General features: G+C 41.7%; 1 protein-coding gene and 1 pseudogene across 1 annotated transcript; both read left to right on the top strand.

Moving 5' to 3' along the window:
- Window positions 1-17,451: 17,451 nt before the first annotated feature.
- Window positions 17,452-18,390, top strand: LOC122431127 (olfactory receptor 5D14). Its single transcript, XM_043452234.1, has one exon. The coding sequence runs from the start codon at window positions 17,452-17,454 to the stop codon at window positions 18,388-18,390; it is 939 nt and encodes a 312-aa protein (XP_043308169.1).
- A 4,921-nt stretch (window positions 18,391-23,311) lies between these two features.
- On the top strand, window positions 23,312-24,300 carry LOC122431449 (annotated as a pseudogene).
- The last annotated feature ends 566 nt before the right edge of the window (window positions 24,301-24,866 follow it).

Raw genomic sequence — 24,866 nt, 5'->3', positions numbered from 1 at the left:
ATAGAAATGGGTAGAGGTCGAGATGCCTCCAATCCTGGTGCCTAGGGCTGCTGCTATGCCAGTCTCAATCAGGAGGGGGGCTATGACAGCTCGTCTTTTTCTGTGGGAAAGTTTTTTTGGGGGGTAAACTATTTGTTCTATCTCTTTCTCTTTGAGGAATGTTAGGCCTGGGGTCAGGAAGACCAAGATGCAGGGTCTAGGGGGGTCTAAGGGGAGGCATGAATATGCATAGGTCCCACAGAGAATGAAGATTCCTGGATTGGTGCAATTATTTGTGCTGTTCCACAGAACCCAAGTGGAACAGAAGGAGGGAGGCGAGTTTGTAAGACCAGTGTAGTTGGGACTAGAGTAGTTAATACAGGTTAGGTTTGAAGAGGCTGAGAGTAGGACATTGTCAGAGACTGGCCCAATGAGTGGTGTAGTTTTCTGTTGGGAAGGGGAGATATAGTTGTCCTGTGACAGCCAGGTTGAGGGTAAGGGAATTGCTATGTGTGGTGAGGGAGACAGTGACATGCATATCTAGCACTGGGATGTGTGTTGTGTGTACTGGAAGAATTGGAAGGAAGAGTTGAGAAGGCGGGTAAGGTGTTGGTTGCCAGAGGGAGGTTTTAGGAGAGGCCGTAATTGGGAAAGGAGGTCTAGGCGTTTGTAAGGCTCAGGGGTCGCCTGTAACTGGGAAATTATGTTCTTTATAACTTGTTCTTGTTTTTTTTCCCGATTTTGATCTAGTACCCCACCTCCGTCTGAGTACCCCCAGTGAGTAATGGGATAAAAACATATGTTTTTTCCATTTGGCTTATGGCAGGTACTCACGAAACTCCCTCTCTTTTGTACTTTGACAGTGAGTAGGGATTTGGACTTCCCACCCCCGAGGTTCGTGGTGCATGGTTTTGGAGCTGTATTATAACATGAGGAATGTACGTAGGAATAAATGTCTGAGCAGGGGCAGGGAGTAGCCAGAAGGCTGGGGAGTGCAGCAAGGATAAGGAGCAGAGGAGCCATGGGGCTGTTGGTTAGGCAGTACAGAGAAAATAGCACCCAAGGAGTAGAACACAGCTAACAACGTAGGCGATACCCACGGAAAGACGAAGGATAGGTGGCCAGTCCTGAGGGGAGACAGTTACTAGGCCTATAGCAAGGATTAAGATTAGGAGTGCAGTTATGGTTAGAGAGACAGGGAGAGGCCAGTCAGGGTGAGGGGCAGAAGGCCCCAAGTTGGTGGTTGTTTGAATCTGAGGAGGAACAGTGCTCATTAGGATATAGAATGATGTAGAGAATGAGAGTAAAGAAATCAATTTCGTCTGGAGTCAGGTTGTAGAAGGCTCTCTGGAGCCACAGTTGAGACACCAGTGTAGTCAGGTCTTTGAAGGAGGTTCCTGTTGGGGCGCTGATCCAGAGGTCTTGTAGTAGTTGGGTCAGGAACAGTTGTAGGTTGAAGAGAGTCCAGGTCATTCAATGTCCTCTCCGATGGTTGACAGGGGTTGTCGCCGGGTGAATTTTAAGGAGGTGGGTCCTGTGAGGGAGACCTGATAGGTGTCATTTAAGGAGGGCAGCGCAGGATTAGAGGTGACCCGTTTTAGACGAGAGAGGTGTACCCAGGAGGTGACCTTTTCGAGTTTAGCTGCAGTTGGGGTAAGGAGGATGACTTTGAATGGTCCCTGCCACTTTGGGGTTAGGTCACCCTGGGGATTATCAGACAGATAGACCATGTCCCCAATTTGTATAGGGGGCAGGGAGGCTTGGGGGTCAGGGGCAGGCAGATTGTGGTTGACGTATCTCCAGAGGGCATTGCGGAGTTGCGCCAGCAGAGGGGAGTGTAGGAAGCTTGGTATGGGAGGAGGTTCAGGGGGGGAGTCCAGGAGGGAGCATGGGCCTTCCATACATCACCTCAAAGGGGCTCAGCCCCAGGGGCTTTCTGGGCAAAGCCCGTATTCTGAGGAGAACAGTTGGTAAAAGTTTAGTCCAATCCAGATGTACCTCGAGGGTTAATTTGGTAAGGGTTTCTTTGATTATTCTATTCATCCTTTCTACCTTTCCTGAGGACTGGGGACGGTATGGAATGTGAAATTTCCAGGGTATCTGTAAGAATTGGACAAGTTGTTGGGTGACCTTGGATGTAAATTCTGGGCCATTATCAGACTGTAGGGATGAAGGCAGCCCAAACCTGGGGATAATTTCTGTGAGGAGAATTTGGGCCACTGTGTGGGCTCTTTTGTTTGTAGTGGGAAATGCTTCTACCCATCCCGAAAATGTGTCTATAAGGACTAGTAGGTATCTGACTCTCTGGACCCGGGGCATATGAGTAAAGTCTATCTGCCAATCTTGTGCTGGGAGGCTGCCTCGCATTTGATGGGTTGGAAAGGATGTCGGTTTAAGGTTGGAATTGGGGTTAGTACGTTGACATGTTTGACAGGAGCGGGTAAGGTTATCTAAATATTGTTGGTCAGCATTGGATATGGGGAAGTGGTTACGGAGGAACTGTTGGAGTGTCTTGGATGAGGGATGAAAAAGTGAGTGTAGATAAGAGAGGATTTTTCTGGTGGTGGGAGGGTCTGGTGGAGTCAAAGATAAGATGACAGGGGACTGGAGGGAAGGATGGGACAGTGCTATCTCCTTTGCCTTCTGGTCTGCAGCATTGTTGTAGGCTGATATGAGACTTCCCTTTTGATGTCCCCTACAGTGGAGGACAGCGGCTTTGTTTGGTAAGAGTGCTGCCTCTAGAAGTTTGTGAATCAGGTCTGAATTAATAATAGGGGATCCCTTTTGGGTTAGGAAACCTCTTTCTCTCCATATTAGGATGTTTGAGTGAAGTATGTTATAGGCATATTTGGAGTCTGTGTGGATGTTAACCCTTAGATTTTTAGCCAGAGTTAAAGCTCTGGTGAGAGCTATCAGTTCTGCCTGTTGGGAGGTGGTCTGAGGTGGCAGCGGTGAAGCTTCAGTTGTCTGTGTTTTATGATTGTGACGAAGGTCCCCCTGGATGATGGCATATCCTGCTGCAAACGGTGGGGATTTTTGAGAGCTGCCATCAACGAACCAGTGTGGGGTGTCTGGGTCTAGGATGGGCTGATCTGTTACATGTTGGAAGGGGTTTTGGGTAAGATCTACTGTTAGGCTGCAGCTATGTAAGAGGGAGTCTGTTGTAGAGGACATGGGTAATAAGCTGGCGGGGTTAAGGGGAGAGCAGGGGGAGAATGAGAGCTGAGGGTCGAGGAGAAAGGCATGTAGGACCTGTACCCTGGAAGGGGAAAGGGAGAGGAAAGCCCGATGTGACAGCAAGTCTCGGAAGGTGTGTGGAGAACCGACTGTTAAAGGGGCATGTCTAGAGAGTTTATTTGCTTCGGGTATGAGGGCTGCGATAGCAGCCATGGCCTGTATGCAGGGAGGCCACCCCTTGGTCACCATGTCCAGTTGTTTTGATAGATAGGCTATGGGAGCCCAGGTGTCTCCAGCCCGCTGACATAGAAGCCCCAGGGCCTGTCCTTGGTTGGAATGTGCAAAGAGAAAGAATGGTCTGGTGTGATCTGGCAGGTGGAGAGTTGGCACTCGGAGGAGGCTCTGGGTGAGTTGGTGAAGAGGATTGGCCAGCGAGGAACGATTAAAGAGGGGCTCATCTAGACATCATTTAGTTGCCTCATAGAGTGGCTTTGCAATGAGGGAGAAGTTGGGGATCAAGATACGGAAAAAATTTAGGAGGCCGAGGATAGACAGGAGTTCTCTTTTTGTTTTTGGAAGTGGACAGTTAATTAAGGCCTGGATTCTATCTGGGGGAATAGTTTTTTGTTGATGGGATATGGAAAGTCCCAGGTAGGTGACTTTTGTTTGGACTATTTGGGCCTTAGATTGGGATACCTGATAACCCCAGGATCCCAAGGCCTCAAGGAGTTTGGCAGTATGTTGGAGGCAGAGTTTTCGGGTTGAGCTATAAAGGAGGAGGTCATCTATGTATTGGAGGAGATGACTCGGGGCTAGGTTGAGAGTCTGTAGGTCTTTTTGTAAAGCCTGTCTAAAAAAGTGAGGACTGTCTCTAAACCCCTGGGGGAGAACTGTCTATGTTAGCTGTTGGGAAATGAGTCTCGGGGTCTTGCCAGGTGAAGGCGAAAAGAGGTTGGGAGAGGGGGTGGAGGGGGATGGTGAAAAAAGCGTCTTTGAGATCTAATACTGTGAAGTGGGTTGCAGTCGGGGGTATGGTGGACAGAAGGGTGTAAGGGTTAGGGACTACTGGGAATGTCGACATAATAGCCTCATTGATTTTTCTCAGGTCCTGGACCAATCTCTAAGAGTTTGGTCCCTTTTTTACTGCCAGAATAGGGGTGTTGTGTGGTGAATGGGTAGGAATTAGGATAGAGGCTTGAAGAAGACGGTCTATGATAGGCTTAAGTCCCTTGTGGGCCTCTGGGGTGAGAGAATACTGTTGTTGGGTGATTATAGTCGAGGGGTCTTTTAGGGTAATGTGGACTGGGGGATGATGTTTGGCTATTGAGGGGTGATCAGTGTCCCAGACTTGGGGGTCTAAGGCAGGTAGATCCAAGGGAAGGTCAGGGGTGAGGGATAGGGACTGTCCAGGTGACATTTGCATGCAGAATATAGAGACTGTATCGAGGGAGGATATGGTAATAAAGACCCCCAATTTGGATAACAAATCTCTCCCTAGAAGTGCCATTGGGCACTGAGGCATTATAAGGAATGAGTGTATAAGGGTTGATTTTCTAAATTGACAGAGTAATGGAGGGCTGATTTTTGGCCTTAGGGGAACTCCAGAGACCCCCTTGATTGTGATTTCTGAGTCTTGAGTTGGGCCAGAGTAGGAAGTTAAGAGAGAGAAAGTGGCTCCAGTGTTTATTATAAAAGAGGTCTTTTTTCCGGCCACTACCCCATCTACCCTAAGTTCCGAGCTCGTGTTCAAGACACAGGCCGGGGGGCTGGAACCCGGGCCCCATCATTGGAACAATTCTTGTAGAGTTGGGCTGGGGTTCCGGGGAGAAGTGGGGATCTCCTCAGATGCGCCAGGGCGTCCCTGTGGACATTTCACTCTCCAGGTTTGGGAGGTGGGGACCTCCCCAGGGGTGCCAGGGCACTCTCAGGGACAGTCTATCTTCCAGTGTCTCCATTGGCCATAGGTTGGGCATGCTTTTGTCGGGGGCCGCGGGTTTGGGCATGCCTTTGCCCAGTGTCCTGACTGGTTGCATCGGAAGCAGGGTCTGGGGGGAGTCTTAAGACCCGTTCTGGGATGACTTGGGCCAGGCTGATTTCTTTCTTTAATTGTTGCTGCCAAAAGGGCATATTTAGCTTTTCTCTCACGTTCTTTTTCTCTCTTAGCCTCCTCCTCTCTATTATTGAACACCTTGAAGGCTACTTCTAGAAGGTCTCTCTGGGGGGTCTCAGGGCCCTTTTCTAGTTGGCGAAGCTTGCGTCTGATGTCAGGGGCAGATTGGCTGATGAACTGAACATGAAGGTACAGTAACCCAGCAGGGGTAGTGATATCTAGGTTGGTATACTTTTGGACTGCCTCTGCGAGGCGTGCCAAGAATAAGGCTGGATTTTTGTCTGCCCCTTGGGTGACTTCCCTGACTCTATCATAATTGACATGGATATGAGTATTTTTCTGCATTCCTTCTAGAATGCAGGTGATCATATGATTGAGTCTCCTGATACCTGGGTCACCGGGCTGGTAAGTCCAGTGGGGATTTAACTGAGGCACAGCCTCATCAGCAACTGGGCTGTCCCGGTCTTGGTTATGTAAATGATCAGCATGGGCTTTTGTCGCTTGCCAGATACGGTCTTTTTCATCTGGGGTGAGAATGGCATTTAGGATATAATATACGTCACTCCATGTGAGGTTATAGGCCTGGGAGAGTCTCAGGAATTCTTTTCTGTATCTGGTAGGATTTTCAGAAAATGATCCTAACTTTTTTTCTATCTGGCTCATATCTGACAATGAAAATGGGACATGGACTCGGGTGGGGCCCTCTGGTCCTGCGACCTCTCTTAGGGGAAATATGTGCTGGGTACGTGACCGTGTGGCAGGGGGGGAAGGAAGAGGGGAGGGGGAGTTGGGGAGATGGGGTAGCCAGGCTGAGTGGGAGTCAGGAGAGGTTTCAGTGCCAGTAGGTGAGTTGGATGAAGGGGAAGGAGAGGGGCGGCGGGGTGGCGAGTAGGGAGGGGGCTCGTCCGCGGGGTCGAACTCTGGGGGTGCAGAAGGTTGCGGTCTGCGGTTAGTTGAGGAAGAAGAGCCCTTTTGCTTGGGAGGCAAGGTGCATAGAAGGACCTCGTGGGTGGAGCAGGCCTGGCATAGGGAGGGCCTGCTCCGAAGGGCCCAAAAGGCTTGGGCATAGGGGATCTCCGACCACTTGCCATTCCGTTTAAGGAAGTCAGTGAGATTTTGGAGAATGTTAAAGTCAAATGTGCCGACCTCAGGCCAGCGGTCTTGATTGTCTAATTGATATTGAGGCCAAATCTGTGTACAGAGTTGCTTTAAGCGGTTAGCTTTGAGTTCAGTGAGTGAGAGTGGTTTGAGATTTTTGAGAACACAGGCCAGAGGGGAATCTTTTGGGACAGAGTGGCCAGACCCCATAATTAAAAGGCAAGCAGAGGCTCCTATTGAGTCGTCACCCGCAGTCGCAATAGGAGTTATGAGAAGAGAGCTCTGTGTCGAGGTGGAGCGTCCCCCACCGTCGCCCACAGAGTGGTCCTGGGCCGGGGGTCCCTGGGACCCAGAGAGGACTGAATTCTAGGGCGCCTCTAGAACCCCGTCCGGATCGGATCTTACCTTAATCTAGGGGCCAGCTGGAGTGGAGTGTTGCATGTAGAGCGGTCGAATGGCAAGAGGTCCCTATTCTGGAGGTCGTCAGAGAGAGAGAGAAAAGGGGGTAAAGCCGAGGCCTGGGGGTATGCAAATCATCAATAAAGTCTTAGCACAAGACTTGCACCGCTCACGAAGGCACTAGGCGTCCCCGAGGGGAACTTAAGAGCCCTGGCAGAGAAGTGAGCTCGGAGGATGTTTGCGCTCCCAGACTCCGGGGAAAAGGGGAAAACAGTGAGAGGGAGGGAGAGTGAGAGAGAGTGAGATGAGTGCCTCGCCCCCTCCCGGGTTTCGGCACCAAAAATGTAAGGTACAGTTCCGGCGAGGCAGAAAAGGAAAGACTACCTCAACAGAAGTAGGTTACTTTTATTCAGGCAAGGAGGGGCGACAGTCGGCCTAATGACCAGGCTGAGCGCCGAAAGGGATCAGGGAGGCTTCATACTTATAGGGAGGTTTGTGGAAGCAATAAGGGAAACGTCAATCAAGTGGGATATTTTGAGTATTCTTTTGTTGAGATGACACTTGTAGTTGGGCAGGGGGTGATAAGTCTTCTGGGCGGGTGTAGGGGGTGGTAGGTTTCCGGACAGGGGGTGATAAGTCCCAGATAGATGCAGCTGGCCTGGAGCATCAGGATGGAACTAAAGTTATGCTTTGTTTTCTCCGAAGTTAGATGATTCAGCAAGGGGCCTTTGAGACTGTTGTTCTCTTTTCTAGGCCCAAAAGACTCCTTCAGGTTTCCTGCATTTCAGGGAGATTCTTTACCTTCTGAGCCACCATGGAAGCACTGTGGGTGAATATTGTCCCCCAAATATCCATGTCACCCAGAACTCAGAATGTCACCTTGTTTGAAAATAAGATCTTTGCAGATGTAATTAACGTGAGCGTCAAGATGAGCTTAAGGTGAACCCAAAATTCAATGAGTGTCTTTATAAGAGACAGAAAAAGATACACAGAGACACACAGGGAAGGAGGGTATGTGAATTCCGCTTCTCTCTCTTTCCTCCTAAACCACACACAATTCTTTAAAAAAGTAAAAAAGCTCATTTTTAGTATTGTTGGTACATAACTGCTTCCTGGCTGTTTGTAAACCTGCACTTACACAGCTGTTGTGCCCCAGAAGCTGTGTTCCATCCTCCTGGCTGATGCTACAGCTGAGCATAGACTATTTCTTGCACTCATCCTTTCAGTTGTATTGACTACTGTGAGTCCATCATAGTTAACATGGTTGATATGAATATTCTGCTGCCCTTTTGGATCTTGTTTTACTTTAGCCAATTCAATGAATTAAGAAAACTCAAGAGTCATCATCTCCTAGCTTTCACTTCTGTCACTATTTTAAAGATACGTCCCACCTGTGGGCATCACAGAGTCCTGTCTACCTGTGCCTTCCACACATCATCATCCTTTCTCTCTATAGCATGTGCATGCTGTGTGCTAAGTCACTTCACTAGTGTCTGACTCTTTGAGACCCTGAACTGTAGCTGCCAGGCTCATCTGCCCATAGGATTCTCTATACAAGAATATTGGAGTGGGTCGCCTTGCAATCCTCCAGGGGATCTTCTGGATGCAGGGATTGAACCCGAGTCGCTTAGGTCTCCTGCAGGTACCTTACCACTAGCGCCTCCTGGGAAGCCCCTCTATGGTATGCTCAGTTCCAAATTCTCATAAATAATTGTTCAAGTACAGTCTCTTTTATACTATGTTAATCCTGACGCTGAACTCATTGACATACAGTATACATACAGATATACTCACTGATATAATACTTGAAATACAAAAACATAAAACACCTTGTAAAGAAGTTAATAGACTCCAAAATATCTTAGTGCTCAATCCAGCATTAATAAATACATTTCCATGAAATCATGTATGTGCCTATTCAACTATCACCTTCCAAGAAAGTTCCTTTCTGAAAACCTAATATAATGAGATAATCACTCCTTATTCCCTTAACCTGATTTATATTTTTTCCTAGAAATAGATGATATGTTTAATATATGCAACAATTTATTTGTCTCTTATTTCCTTCTCCCTGCATACACTCCAAGAGAGCAGACATTTCTGGTATTATTATTGTATCTTATATCTCTAATGCCTAAAAAATTACCTATAGACATGTTTGGCCTTCAATGAATACTTGACAGATGAATAAAAGATGAAAAGAAATGAAAAATTTTGACTAAATTCATAATAATTAGTACTGTGCTCACCTAGGTAAGGGAGCTTACCTGCTGGCTCAGATAGTAAAGAATCCTCCTGCAATGCAGAAGACCCAGGTTCAATCCCTGGGTTGGGAAGATCCCTTGGAGAAGGAAATGGCAACTCACTCCAGTACGCTTGTCTGGAGAATCCCATGGACAGAGTAGCCTGGCTACAGTCCATGGGGTCACAAAGAGATGGACACGACTAAGTGACTAGCACTTCACCTAGGTGATGTCTCTTTAATGAATATAGTTGTCACATGAAATTTAAAAAGGTAAAATAACATGTATAATACACTCAAAGATAAAAAATAACCATACTTATATAAATGCTTCTATTGCTGAGTACTGTACCTTGGAATATATATATATATATATATATATGTCTAATTTTAAGTATTTAGTTGTAGTTGCATATTCTATAAACATTTGACTCTTGCAGTTTTCAGAACCACAGAAATGACACTTCCATTATCAAAAGTGTCTCATAATTAGGCCTTGAATGTAGTTTATTAAAACTGATCATGTTCAATTTAGGGATCTTGCCCTTTCTAAGCAAATACAGATTTCAGAACATCTGAAGAGTCTATTCAGTAATGTAGTTAACAGTTTAGGTATTATTAGTTCATTTGAATTACTTGGATGCAGAAATTCAAACTTGTAGAGTGCTAGATATAATTGATAAATAATATCCCTGATTAGGTGGATTCTGGTCCACCACAATCAGAGAAATTTGTTTATAACTTGGATTAAAAGTCAGAATGATACTGGATCATTACACGTATTTCTAGCTAAACTGCTTTGGGGCACCTACCGAGTGATAATTGTGCTCATTGGAAAGCTTGAAAATAGTGCTACTCATATTCCTGAAGTATAGCACCTCAAAAATACTTGGGTTCCAGAAAAATCATGTATGATTCACAAGAAAAAGTGTCTGAAATATGTAAATACCCTGTAGAAAGTCTGTGACAATCTCCCTTTAAGCAATTATACTGACTTGTTATGCTAATGTTTCAATTAAAATTTCTTATAAAAGTTGATCTCTCTTAAGGTAATGAACAAACTATGAAATCAGAATAGGTAAATATTAAAAATCAAAATAAATGCACCATGTTAGAATTAAAGTATGTTCTATTGAAGCACATGGAAACATTAAAAAGAAACCTCAGAATGAGAGGAAAAAATTAAATATATTTAAGAAGCTGAAGGTCAATATCTACAATCAGTATCTACTAAATATCAATATTATAACATCTATGACAAAATAATTAGGAAAATACAGTAAAGAGGTGATAAAACTGAGAAAATATGTAAAACAAATCATCTTTGGTTTTTCCTTATGCATCCAATAAGTATTTTTTTTTTCTGTGTATGTCATCACATGAAAAATCATAGCAAATCACTGCTCTGGAGAAACTCAAATACATATGCACAAAAAGATGTGCAAAAACATTCAGCTGCATATAGATTGCAATAACAAAAAATAGAAATAGCCTTAATGGACATTTAAAAAATGGTATAGTCACACAATTAAATACTGTATAAATTAAAATTATTGCATTAGAAAAATATACCAGTTAGCACAAATATCCTTCAGTCTTATTTATATTCAAAAGTACAGTGAATACTATATATCTTGATTCACATAGGTAAAAAATAAACAATATCATGGGAGTGAAAATGACCAAATTGTAGATGAAGTTAATCACCAAAGAATAAGAGAGGAATGAACTGCCATCCTAAAGGAGATCAGTTCTGGGTGTTCATTGGAAGGACTGATGTTGAAGCTGAAACTCCAATACTTTGCCCACCTGATGTGAAGAGCGGACTCATTTGAAAAGACCCTGATGCTGGGAAAGATTGAGGGCAGGAGGAGAAGGGGACGACAGAGGATGAGATCATTGGATGGCATCACTGACTCGATTGACATGGGCTTGGGTGAACTCCAGGAGCTGGTGATGGACAGGGAGGCCCTGGCGTGCTGTGGTTCATGGGGTCGCCAAGAGTCGGACACGACTGAGCAAATGAACTGAACTGCCAGGAGGTTATGAAAGGATCTTTGGTCTGTGATGTAGTGTTCTAGGAAAAATAAGTAAGCAAATGTTGTTGTTATTATTATTATTATTATTATTATTATTATTATTATTATTATTATTATTATTTAGATCGACCTCTCAGTGCTTCAACGGGAAAGAAAAGTCACAATTGAAAATTTCAGTGTTCTTTATTTCTTCCCCAAGGGAGATCATTAAAAGTATCAAAATATCTTTTTCTAGGAAGCAATTACCTTTTGATGTTAAGAGTTTGGAGTGGATAAAACAACCTGTCTTCATATTTAGTTTTCTTGTTTAGACCATGTGACATAAATCTCTGGTGTAAATCCAAAACCATTTAGACATTTCACATGTGAAAGATTTAGAAGTACTGTGAATGGTAAATGGTGCTTATCCAGTGATATATTGGTAAAGAAATAAGCAGGCTCTAGAAAATTAAAAGATGAAACTGCTCTTTAACTGACCTTACTATTTAGTATTCTGAAATGTTTAACTCACTAAAAAAATTAAAGTCATAGCCAAAAGGCAGAGTCACCTTGATTTACAACATAATTATAATGATATTTTGGTTCCAGAAGAGAAGCAGCTTCTTTCCAAAGAAAACATACACATAGCCAAAAGATACACGAAAACATGTTCAAAATCACTGATAATTAGGGAAATATAAATTAAACCAAAATGAAATATCACCTAACACCTTTTGGAGAAGAAAGTGGCAAAACACTCCAGTACTCTTGCCTGGAAAATCCCATGGACAGAGGAGCCTCGTAGGCTGCAGTCCATGGGATCGTGAAGAGTCAGACATGACTGAGTGACTTACTTCACCTTCACTTTTCACTTTCATGCATTGGAGAAGGAAATGACAACCCACTCCAGTGTTCTTGCTTGGAGAATCCCAGGAATTAAGGAGCCTGGGGGGCTGCCGTCTATGGGGTCACTCAGAGTCGGACACAACTGAAGCAACTCAGCAGCAGCAATACCTTTCTAAGAATGGCTATTATCCAAAAACTAAACCAAAAGACAAAAAAAAAAAAAAAGAGAGAGAGAGAGAGGAGAGAAAATGCTAGCAAGAATTTGCTACTAGCGTACTAGCGAAGAGAAAACAGAATCTTGGTCCACTGTTGGTGACTGTATAGAAAAAGATGCATAATAATTAACATAGAACTACCGTATGATCTGGTAATCTCACTTTTGAGTACACATCCAAAGGAAATGAAATCAATTTATCTTGAAGAGATATCTGCCCCCCTACATTCATTGCAGTATTATTCACAATAGCCAAGATATGGAAACCATACAAGTATCATAAGTGTCCATTGACAAATGAAAGGATTAAGAATTTTATGAGTATGTATAATAATATATAATATTATTCAGGTATAGAAAAGAAGGAAATCCTGCCATTTGCAACAACATGGATGAATCTTGAGGGCAACATGCTAAATAAACTAAGACAAAGAAAGACAAATGCCATGTCATCTCACTTATATGTGGAATCAGAAAGAATGAGCTCATAGAAGCAGAGTTTAATGGTGGTTTGCAAGGGTTAGGGAGTGAGGGAAGCAGGGAGATATTGGTCTAAGGGTGCAACTTCCAGTTATAAAACAATAAGTTCACCAGTCCAGGTTTGATGCATGATACAAGGTGCTTGGGGCTGGTACACTGGGATGACCCTGAGGGATGGGATGGGGAGGGAGGTGGGAGGGAGGTTCAAGATGGGGAATGCGTGTGCACCCATGGCTGATTCATGTCAATGTATGGCAAAAACCACTACAATATTGTAAAATAATTAGCCTCCAATTAAAATAAATAAATAAAGTTTTACAGAAGAAAAAAGAAGACAATAAGTTCTGAAGATCTAATGTACAGCATGGTGACTATAGTTAAAAAATACTCTAGTGTATACTTGAAAGTTTCTGAAGAGTTTATCTTAATGCTCTCACCACACACACACTTGTAACTACATGAGATGACAGATATGTTAACTAACTTTATTGTAATGTTTCCCAATACATGTGTGTATCGAATCATCCCATTGTACACATTAAAATTGTATAGTGTTATAAGTTAATAAAGCTATAAAATAGTATGCCTCAATAAAGGTGGGAAATAGAAGAAAGTAGCAAATTTCATCTCTTTATTAAATGGAGAAGATGATACAAACAGAAGACAAAATTTTCAAATAAGTGCATAAACAGTAGAGGACTATAAGAGCAGCAAAGTCCTGAGGGGCAGGGGTGGTTATTTCCCCATAACGAGTATCATTGTCCAATACTTAGTGTAGCTTAGTGGAAGAAGAAGATAGATAAATACACGCATGACAGTGTAAGCATATAAATACACAAATACATACATATGCATACATGCAAAGACATACATACTTAAAAAGTCTTCTCAGGACAAAATTAGAGAATAACTGCGAAAGACTGAATAATACCCCCCAAAGTCACTCAGGCTCTAAACTCTAGAATCTGTGAGTGGACCTTCTATTACAAGGGGACTTTACGGCTGTGATAAGGACTTTGAGATAGGAAGATGATCTGAATACTAAATATAAGTGTCTTTATAAGAGGCAGGCTGGGGAGATTTGTTACAGTGGAGATGAAAATGTGACAATGGACCAGAGACTGGAGTGAGGCTGCTGCAAGTCAGGGAGTGCCAGCAGCCTCCAGAAGCAGGAAGAAGAGAAGGGTGAATGGTTCCTGGCATCTCCAGAAGGAAAGAGCTGTGAGCATTCCTTGTCTCAAGCCCCAGAAGACTCATTTTGCACTTCTTGCCTACAAGGTAATAATTATGAATTGTTATAGACCACTACGTTTGCGGCAAATTTTTAACAGAAACAATAGGAATATTGAACCTTTTAAAGATGCATGTTCAGAGGCTAAAAAATATGACCACAACTTACTATATTGATTAATCTCTTAGCCAAAGATATGGGGCAAGAATATCACAAGAAAAGCAGAAATCCAGGACATTAGTATTTTTCAAAGCAGCTGTGTATTACTTAGACTGACCTCTCTAGGAAAATCATGGGGAAAAGTAGTCATGGTATGGATGCCTCTGGAGCTTTCTCTTAATCCTACAAGGGTAATGTTATAGGCTGTAGTTATACTATACTAGAGGAGAGCAATCTAGTTATTCTGGATGCAGTTACACTAGAGGAGGGTAAATTACGCTGTTTCAGAAAATTGACAGAGGTAAACCTAAATTCCTCTCTTGTCAATCAAAACTGACAAAATTTTATTGAAATGTAAGATAAAGACCTATTTGAATATTATTCAAAAATCACCTAGACCATTTTTCACAAGCTGGTTTACAAAAAAAGGGGTAAAGTTTCACAGAACTGGCAAATATTTGTGTGAGCTATATGGAAGATGCAATGTGCTTAATGTATTAGATATTTTATACAAACAGATGAAGGAAGAGGTCAACAGTGAGTTCAACCACGAAGACAGAGAGACCAGGGTGGAAATCAAATATTAATGATTCCATCATCAGTTCAGTTCACTCGCTCAGTTGTGTCCAACTCTGCGACTGATGGACTGCAGCAAGTCAGCCTCCCCAGTACATCATAGGGGGTCACATCACACACAGGGTCAGTGCAGTTCAGTCTCGGTCGTGTCCAACTATCTGCGACCCCATGAATCGCAGCGCACCAGGCCTCCCTGTCCATCACCAACTCCCGGAGTCCACCCAAACCCATGTCCATTGAGTCAGTGATGCCATCCAACCATCTCATCCTCTGTCGTCCCCTTCTTCTCCTGCCCTCAATCTTTCCCAGCATCAGGGTCTTTTCCAATGAGTCAGCTCTTTGCCTCAGGTAGGCAAAGTATTGGAGTTTCAGCTTCAGCATCAGTCCTTCCAATGAACACCCAGGACTGATCTCCTTTAGGATGGACTTGTTCGATCTCTTTGCAGTCCAAGGGACTCTCAAGAGTTTTCTCCAACATCACAATTCAAAAGCATCAATTCTTCGACGCTCAGCTTTCTTTATAGTCCAACTCTCACATCCATACATGACCACTGGAAAAACCATAGCCTTGACTAGACAGACCTTTGTTGGCAAAGTAATGTCTCTGATTTTAATATACTGTCTAGGTTGGTCATAACTTTCCTTCCAAGGGGTAAGCATCTTTTACTTTCATGGCTGAAATCACCATCTGCAGTGATTTTGGACCCCAGAAAAATAAAGTCAGCCACTGTTTCCCCTGTTTCCCCACCTATTTGCCATGAAGTGATGAGATCAGATGCCATGATCTTAGTTTTCTGAATGTTGAGCTTTAGCCAACTTTTTCACTCTCCTCTTTCACTTTCATCAAGAGGCTCTTTAGCTCTTCTTCACTTTCTGCCTTAAGGGTGGTGTCATCTGCATATCTGAGGTTATTGATATTTCTCCCAGCAATTTTGATTCCAGCTTGTGCTTCCTCCAGCCCAGTGTTTATCATGATGTACTCTGCATATAAGTTAAATAAGCCGACTGACAATATACAGCCTTGACATACTCCTTTTCCTGTTTGGAACCAGTCTGTTGTTCTATGTCCAGTTCTAACTGTTGCTTCCTGACCTGCATACAGGTTTTTCAAGAGGCAGGTCACATGGTCTGGTATTCCGATCTCTTTCAGAATTTTCCAAAGTTGTGGTGATCCACATAGTCAAAGGCTTTGGCGTTGTCAAAAAAGCAGGAATAGATGTTTTTTCTGGAACTCTCTTGCTTTTTCAATGATCCAGAGGATGTTAACAAGTTGATCTCTTGTTCCTCTGCCTTTTCTAAAACCAGTTGGAACATCTGGAAGTTCACGGTTCATGTATTGCTGACGCAGCTGAATGTTAATTGACTTGTGTCCTGTTTATTATAACTCAAACATGAAATATATCTCTGACAAGATGCTTTCTAGGAAAATAATTACGACACAGGGCATATCAGGTGTGAAAAAAGTTGGAAAATTATATCTGAATCTTTTAAATATTTTGATAAATGGTAAGTAAATCCAAGAAAGAATAGATATTAAACATATACTCAAGAATCAGACAAACCAAATTGCAAAGAAAACTATGTAAGTAAACTTCCAATTCTAGACATCATTATATATATATCAATATATATATATAAGATTCTTTTCCCTTAGCTTTAGTTTAGTGTCATTCATTCCAGGAGCATTTTAACTACATGGAAACAAAGCCTAGCAGCCAATTTCAAGTCACACTTTTCTGTGTAATTCCGAGACCTGCCATTTGCCTTAATGATCTGTTTTGATGCTTGTGAGGAAAATATTGTTAGTGGTCCTCCAGGGCTTGAGTCCCCAGGGCTACAGACTCAGATGTAAACACGTTGATCTCCCAGTTATACTCAGCCCACAGAGAAACAGGACAGTGGAGACCTGCTTCTCTGTTGCAGGTAAGTTTTTGACGTTGTTTATGACACAGTAAAAATGTTATTTTCTTGAAATGGTAACTGAGGTCTTCTTTTCCCTTTCCTTTTTATGTTAAATCAGTGTAAATGCTAGCCAATTCTGAGCCCAATAATATTAAAGAAAGAAATTAGCAATCATGTTTCAAGACTGACAACTGTTTCACAAAGAAGAGAATAAACTTGCTACTGGGAAATGGACATGTATACATAATTATTTATGTGTAGTTTAAATTGCTATATAAACTTTTACAAAAATGAGAAGTAGTTAATTCTGAGAGAACTCCTACCTGATAAATCTTGAGACCCTTAAGAGACATGTATACAATGTCTAGGTTTGTAATAGAAGTTAATCCATAAGCTATAAATCCTGATAAAGTGTACACTCCACTTAGAATTCCAAATGAATCATTGTTCTCCTCAGCAGTGAAGCTGTCCCAGGAGAGAAGTATCCTTTACTGAACAAAACATGCCAAAATGGGATTGCTGTGCTCTCTTTTTAGATGTCTCTCTAATTTTTCCTCATACTTAGAAGACAAACATATTCTGTTCAAGGTTTTAATTGATTTGTGTATGCACACAAAATACAGTAACAATATATGTTTTTCTTTGAAGCAAACATCTCACATTTTTCTTAGATACTTTTATTCACTTACACATTCATGTGCAATTATTTCCTATCAGTTATGTGCATACTATGCTACTAGCTGTACTCACGTCAATGTGTTAAGTATTTCTGAGGAAAATACCAGCTACAATGGATATGCAAAAACAGTTCAGAGACTCAGTTGGATTGGCAGATCCATCCACAGTAGTTATCTATATAAGGAATGTTGTAAATGGAAAAAGTTAGAACTAATAACTCCTTTCATTTTATTTTGTACATTATAGAAAGTCATAATATGATTTTCACTTATTTCTGTAAATCTCCTCTTTGTCAAGAAAAATTCCCTTCTCCCATCCTTTCTTTTCAAAGGCATCATAGTGATGACTGCAAGAAATCTGAGTCTGGAGACAACATTTGCCCTCTTGGGTTTCACAGATTACCCAGAGCTTCAGATTCCTCTCTTCCTCATGTTTCTGATCATGTACATTATCACCGTGGTAGGAAATCTGGGCATGATGGTAATCATCAAAACTAACCCTAAGTTTCACACCCCCATGTACTTTTTCCTTAGTCATCTTTCTTTTGTTGACTTTTGTTACTCTTCCATTGTTACTCCCAAGCTGCTCGAGAACTTGGTCATGGCCGATAAGAGCATCTTCTACAGTAGCTGCATGCTGCAGTACTTCCTGTCCTGCACGGCTGTGGTGACTGAGTCCTTCTTGCTGGCAGTGATGGCCTATGACCGCTTCGTGGCCATCTGTAACCCTCTGCTTTATACAGTGGTCATGTCACAGAGGCTGTGTGCCCTGCTGGTGGCTGGGTCATATCTCTGGGGCATGTTCGGCCCATTGGTACTCCTTTGCTATGCCCTCCAATTAAACTTTTCTGGACATAAGTTGATCAACCACTTTTTCTGTGAATACACTGCTCTCATTGCTGTCTCAAGCTCCAACACACACATCCCCCTCCTGCTGCTCTTTGGCTTCGCCACCTTCAATGAGGTGAGTACACTTCTGATCATCCTCACTTCCTATGTCTTTATTTTTGTCACTGTGCTAAACATCCGTTCTGCCAGTGGACGTCGCAAAGCTTTCTCCACCTGTGCATCTCACCTGACAGCCATTACCATCTTCCACGGGACCATCCTTTCTCTCTACTGTGTACCCAATTCCAAGAACTCTCGACAAACCGTCAAGGTGGCCTCTGTGTTCTATACAGTGGTCAACCCCATGCTGAACCCTCTGATCTACAGCCTGAGGAACAAAGATGTGAAGGATGCCTTCCGAAAATTAATAGACACAAAAGCTTCATTTCACTGAACCAATGTCCAAAGAAGTTTTCAATCTCCATTAACAATGGGAAAAGAGCTTTCCAAGATGTGTAGCATATATTTACATGAGGATTTTACAGATGGCTAAGATATTAATCTATTAAACTGTTCCCCTTAAATATAAATTTTTGACAAAGGAACATTTTTTCTTTCTTCCTGCAGTACCTAAAATAGTACTTATCTCTGGGTAAACCTATAATAAACATGTCTAAACATGAATGAATAAATGAACGAGTAATTTTGTGTCCTCTTAGGTACTTAGTATTAAGTACTGCTTATTATATAGCAATTAAACATGCCTGCTATTCTTCCACATAGAATAAATTTGACAAAAACAATGAAATTTGAAAGTTAGAAAATTTAACATATTGTTGATGTCATTCCACCTTTCTAATATTCTTCTAAAATGTTGTTTTATGTGGTTTAAATACAGTTAATCAAACAGAACTGCATATTTATATTACTCAGTTTATGACTAATGACTATGAAATAAATGTCAATAAATTTTTATATTTAAATCAATTATTTAAAACACCTGCCATGTCTATAAGTCTAAGATAAACAAATATGCAATGCAGCTTTCCCGTGAATGTGTTTTCCAGACATATAAAGGGTCACTGCCAATGATGCTGTTTATAGATTTTGGTTTTGTGTTTTTGTCATGAGACTCCCTTTTTCAGTTCAGTTCAGTTCAGTCACTCAGTTGTGTCTGACTCTTTGTGACCCCATGAACCGCAGCATGCCAGGCCTCCCTGTCCATCACCAACTCCCGGAGTCCACCCAAACCCATGTCCATTGAGTCAGTGATGCCATCCAACCATCTCATCCTCTGTCGTCCCCTTCTCCTCCTGCCCTCAATCTTTCCCAGCATCAGGGTATTTTCAAATAAGTCAGCTTCTCACATATTGGAGTTTCAGCTTCAACATCTGTCCTACCAGTGAACACCCAGGACTGATTTCCTTTAGGATGGACTAGTTGGATCTCCTTATAGTCCAAGGGACTCTCAAGAGTCTTCTCCAACACCACAGTTCAAAAGCATCAATTCTTCAGCACTCAGCTTTCTTTACAGTCCAACTCTCACATACATACATGACCACTGGAAAGACCGTGGCTTTGATGAGACGGAACTTTGTTGACAAAGTAATATCTCTGCTTTTTAATATGCTGCCTAGCTTGGTCATAACTTCCCTTCCAAGCAGTAAGCATCTTTTACTTTCATGGCTGAAATCACCATCTGCAGTGATTTTGGACCCCAGAAAAATAAAGTCAGCCACTGTTTCCCCATCTATTTGCCATGAAGTGATCAGACCGGATGCCGTGATCTTAATTTTCTGAATGTTGAACTTTAAGCCAAGTTTTTCACTCTCCTCTTTCACTTTCATCAAGAGGCCCTTTAGTTCTTCTTCACTTTCTGCCATAAGGGTGGTGTCATCTGCATATCTGAGGTTATTGATATTTCTCCCGGCAATCTTGATTCCAGCTTGTGCTTCCTCCAGCCCAGTGTTTCTCATGATGCACTCTGCTTATAAGTTAAATAAGTAGGGTGACAATATACAGCCTTGACAATATATGCCTTCTTCAGATGATACTTTTTGTGAAAACAAGTTTAGGGTGTATTAAGAATTTCAAACTAATGACAATCTATTAATATTCAATTTCAAAACATCACTCTATTGGGTAAAACACATCTAATGTCATAATTTTCCATAACATAAATGTATATGTATATATATAATTATATCTATATATCTATATTTATATTTATGTGTCAGAGAGAAATAAGAAGTCAAACCATAGGTTTGAAGCACAGTTTAGGCTTCTTGGAAAGCAATATTCCACAATGTTGTTGTGTTTTTGGTTTTGCAAAATTGATTTTGCTTTTCTAATTGAGGTAGTTCACAGGGTATTATGTGAATGGAAAAGAGGATTCTTTGCTTCTGAAAAAATGACAGAAAAGGAATAGTGAGAATGCCAGATAGAAAGAAGATACAGAAACACTCTTCAAACTCAGGAACTTATCAGATGGGTCAATTTAGGGAAGGCCACATAAATTGTCGAGAATTTGGAAACCAATTACCTATAACTAATTATATTCAAGGAATTCTTGAAACATTTTGTATATCCAAAGACACAAACCACAGCCTATCCTTTGAGCACTGTTGGTTTAGGGTTTATTCATATAGTTAAAGAAGGAGCAGATGTGGGATAGATCCTTCAGGCAAACCCATTAGATGGTCTCTGCACTAAGCAGGAGGGATGCCATTCAGAACTCTGTAGTAGCTCTGTTCTTCCACACAGGGTCACATGGATGGCAGAAACCCAAATGCAGCATTCAGGCATCCTATCAGGGATGATTTTGTGCAAGCGAGAGCTGTCTTTGCCTCAGTCACCTTAATAGTAAAGGTAATAACTGTACTTACCTAACGTATTTTAATAAAAATCAAATATGTTATTAGTTGTATTCAGAACATGCAAAGTATGTGTAATCAGCTATTATTATTCTCAGGAAAGGAGGCTCAATATTCTTAGCCTTCTCTGATATTTGGCAAAACTCTGGTATGACTTCAGACACTAAGCCCTCAAGGAAGAAGATTTTGTATGTGACAGGCAAAGTTTAGAAGTCCTATTATATTTCATAATGACAGCGTAGGTCCTGGTGAACAGAGCAATGTTTGAATGCAGCCTACAATGGTCTACAGTTCATCACAACTTCTGGAGTGAATCATGTTTGATTATGTTGATAATAACATGTACCCCACTTGAGATAGTTTTATCCCTCTTTTATCTCATAAAACTCATTTGAGTCCCAAGATGATGTTGCTTTCTTGATATTCTGCTGAGGGCGTACAGAGATCAATGATTGGTTTCAGAAGCTTAAGAAATATGGGCCCCAGAGACAGACACAAATAAAATCATAGAGTCTGTATCATTTTGACTCCTACCATCTTCAGAAACAAAAGAAGCAATGTCTGTCCCATAAGTTGGTTGGTAGGATGACACTCTGATTTGGGGGGAGTTGGAGAGCAGTGGTACTGATTTATTTTTAAGCTTCTGTATTTAGTTCTCTCTTAGAGGGTGTTTGAAGAAATGTCATGTTGCAGACACTCTTTTATGAAAGTATTTTTTGGAGGAAAAATCTCAAAGAGAAATGATAGCAATTTAATCTGCAAAACCAAATATTTTGTAATAGCTGTTAGTGTAAGAGGAAAATGAGTGTGAACAAAGTGGGAAGAATGCTTGATTTCTCCTACCTTCACACTTCCTCCTCTGTCACATTAACTCCCTCCAGGGAACCTGGGAAAGACCACAGGGAGATTCTCCGGACAGCCACTCAGAGGCCGAGAGTGGCAGTAAGGGGTCCTCAGCACTGGTTTTTTGTTGTTGTTGTGTTGTTGTTTAGTCGCTCAGTTGTGTCCGACCCTTTTGAGACCCCATGGACTGTAGCCCTCCAAGCCCCTTTGTCTATGGGATTCCCCAGGCAAGAATACTGAAGTGGGTTGCCATTTCCTCCTCCAGGGGATTATCCTGGCCCAGAGATTAGACATGTGTCTCCATGTCTCCTGCATTGCAGGAAGATTCTTTACTGCTGAGGCACCAGTGAAGTCCCAGAACTGTTCATGGAAGAACAGAAACATGAGACCAACCTCTGAAGCGGACACAAGAAGAACAGAGGCGTCTCTCCACAGCAGGTTTCTTATCCCTGGTACAAATGACATTTTGAGTTTTAGTCCAGAGCCTCTTTCATCCAAGATAAACCAACTCATGCCTCTAAAGCATTTAAAATTACCAACGGTCAGGAGGGAGAGGAAATGAGCATGTTCTTGTCCTCTGTTGGTATTTTCTATGTATGATATGCTTTATCTTTATCTTTAAAAAATCCCACCTTCCTTCTCCAATGCAACCCATAACAAGATTCTCCATTGCTTTTTCTTTGTAAAAAATTGTTATAAAATAGTTATGCTTCATTGATGTTGTAATGATTGGATATACGATGAAATTTATATACATATATAATATTTTATCTGTGCAATCTGGCTTAGCGTTTGTCACTTGCCACTTTTCATGGTCATTAATAAAGTCTTTAACAATTCATCAAAAAGCTGCATAATTTATATATATATATATATATGAAAAACTATGGATATATAGTATAAATATGAAACTCTAGCATATATATATGTTAGTCACTCAGTTGTGTACAACTCTTAGCAACTCCATGAACTGTAACCCCACAGGCTCTTCTGCTCACGGAATTCTCTAGGCAAGAATACTGGAGTGGGTAGCCATTCCCTTCTCCAGGGGATCTTCACAACTCAGGGATGGAACCTGGACCTCCCACATGCAGGCAGATTCTCTACCATCTGAGCCACCAGGGAAGTCCTGTATATAAACATATACCATAACTTTGATTATTTCTTTGAGATTTACACCGTATCTCTAAGTTTCACTTTCATAAATAATGGTGCAATGCAGCAGCAGGCATTTCTGTTAATTTCATATTCACATCTTTGTTGTCCCTGGTGACTCAGATGGTAAAGGGTCTGCCTACAATGCAGGAGACCCAGTTTAGATCTTGAGTGGGGAAGATCCCCTGGAGAAGGGAATGGAAACCCACTCCAGTATTCTTGCCTGAAGAATCCCATAGACAGAAGTCTCATCCATAGGGTGGCAAAGATTCAGACACAACTAAGCGACTAATACTTTCTCTTTCTTTGTTTAGAACTTCAAATAAATCTAAAGCAGTGAATTTGCATATTGAATTGTATAGTGTAATTAACAAAATCACTACACTAACTTTATAGAAAAGTATGCATTATCATGTCTTTTTTAAGAGAGGCGAAACTGAATCAAGGATGATGTAATGCAGAATAATTATTAATATTTTACTTCATACCCAGTAAATTAGGAACATGGAAAAGGAAAACTGCACTGCTGTGACAGACTCCACCCTCCTCGGATTCTCAGATGCCCCTGAGCTCAGTCTTCCTCTTCCTGCTGTTTCTTTCCACCTATGGAGCCACAGTTTTGGGAAACCTGGGCATGATTGCCCTCATTCAGGTCAGCTCTCGACTCCACACCCCCATGTACTTTTTCCTCAGCCACTTGTCCTTTGTGGATTTCTGTTACTCCGTGACCATCATGCCGAAGATTCTAGCTAACATCTTAAATGAAGACAGAGCCTTTTCCTTCCTGGAATGTGCTGTGCAATTCTACCTGTTTTGCACATTTGTGGTAACTGAGGTCATTCTGCTGGCAGTGATGGCCTATGACCGCCTTGTGGCCATCTGTGACCCACCGCTCTACATGGCCACCATGTCCCGGAATCTCTGCGTGGAGCTGGTGTCCTGTTGCTATCTCAATGGTGTTATGTGTTCTCTGATTCACTTGTGTTTAGCTCTTCAGATCCCATCCTACAGATCAAATGTGATCAACCATTTCTTTTGTGATCTCCCCCCATCTTGTCTCTTACTTGTTCTAATGTCACTGTGAGTCAGTGGCGCTATACTCTGTGGCCATTTTTTGTGAGATCATCACCATCATGGTCATCCTCATGTCCTACTTGTTTATTCTTATCACCATCCTGAGGATGTGCTCTGCAGAGGGAAAGTGCAAAGCCTTTTCCACCTGTGCTTCCCACCTTGCAGCCATCATTGTCTTTCATGAAACAATCCTTTTCATTTATTGTCGGCCCCAATCTGGCAACAGCATGAATACTGACAAAGTGGCCACAGTGTTCTACACTGTAGTGATCCCTATGCTGAACCCCCTGATCTACAGTCTGAGGAACAAAGATGTGAAAGAAGCTCTCAGAAAACTAGTGAGTTCCAAAATATTTTCCCAGAGAATATTTTTCCTAGCAGGACTCAGGGTTCCAAATTGGAGGCAGGTGAAAAGGTGATGATGTGCTGTAATGTTGGAAAGGGTAAACAGAAGTGGGTAGCTATGAATGAGTCTTTTTGACTCACTTTTCTTTGTACCTTGTATCCTGTCAATTTGAGTTGAGCATATATCAAAATTCTCAGCCTGCTTCCTTGCTCTTATTCAATCTAAAATTTTTTAAATGGTTCTGCGCAATGGACTGTTAAAACACACATTTAGTTTGCTGTAAAACTTTCATAAACTTATTAAAGAACTCATACTTTATTTCTCTATCCATTATGGAAACTATGATTTATTTCAAAATTGAATGGCTGTTATTTTGCAGTGAAGAGCACATGTTTGATTTTATGCACAAATGAGCATATTCTGAAATTCTGTTCCACTCCAGTAGCTTGTTTAATTCCTTTAGAGTTTTTTGATGGAATACACATTGTAAGCAGAACTATCTTTCAAATTACAGGAATTAGACCTTGTTCAGGATATTTCTGTCATACAGAAAATTATAATTTATAATTCTAACATCACGAGCTTATAATTCAGTGTTTCTTTGTTAGCTTCTTTTGAATTTTTTAGGTCATTAGGTAA

This window comes from Cervus canadensis, chromosome 29, assembly GCF_019320065.1.
Source record: "Cervus canadensis isolate Bull #8, Minnesota chromosome 29, ASM1932006v1, whole genome shotgun sequence".
Lineage (NCBI taxonomy): Eukaryota > Metazoa > Chordata > Mammalia > Artiodactyla > Cervidae > Cervus > Cervus canadensis.
This window is presented reverse-complemented; position numbering and strand designations above follow the sequence as displayed.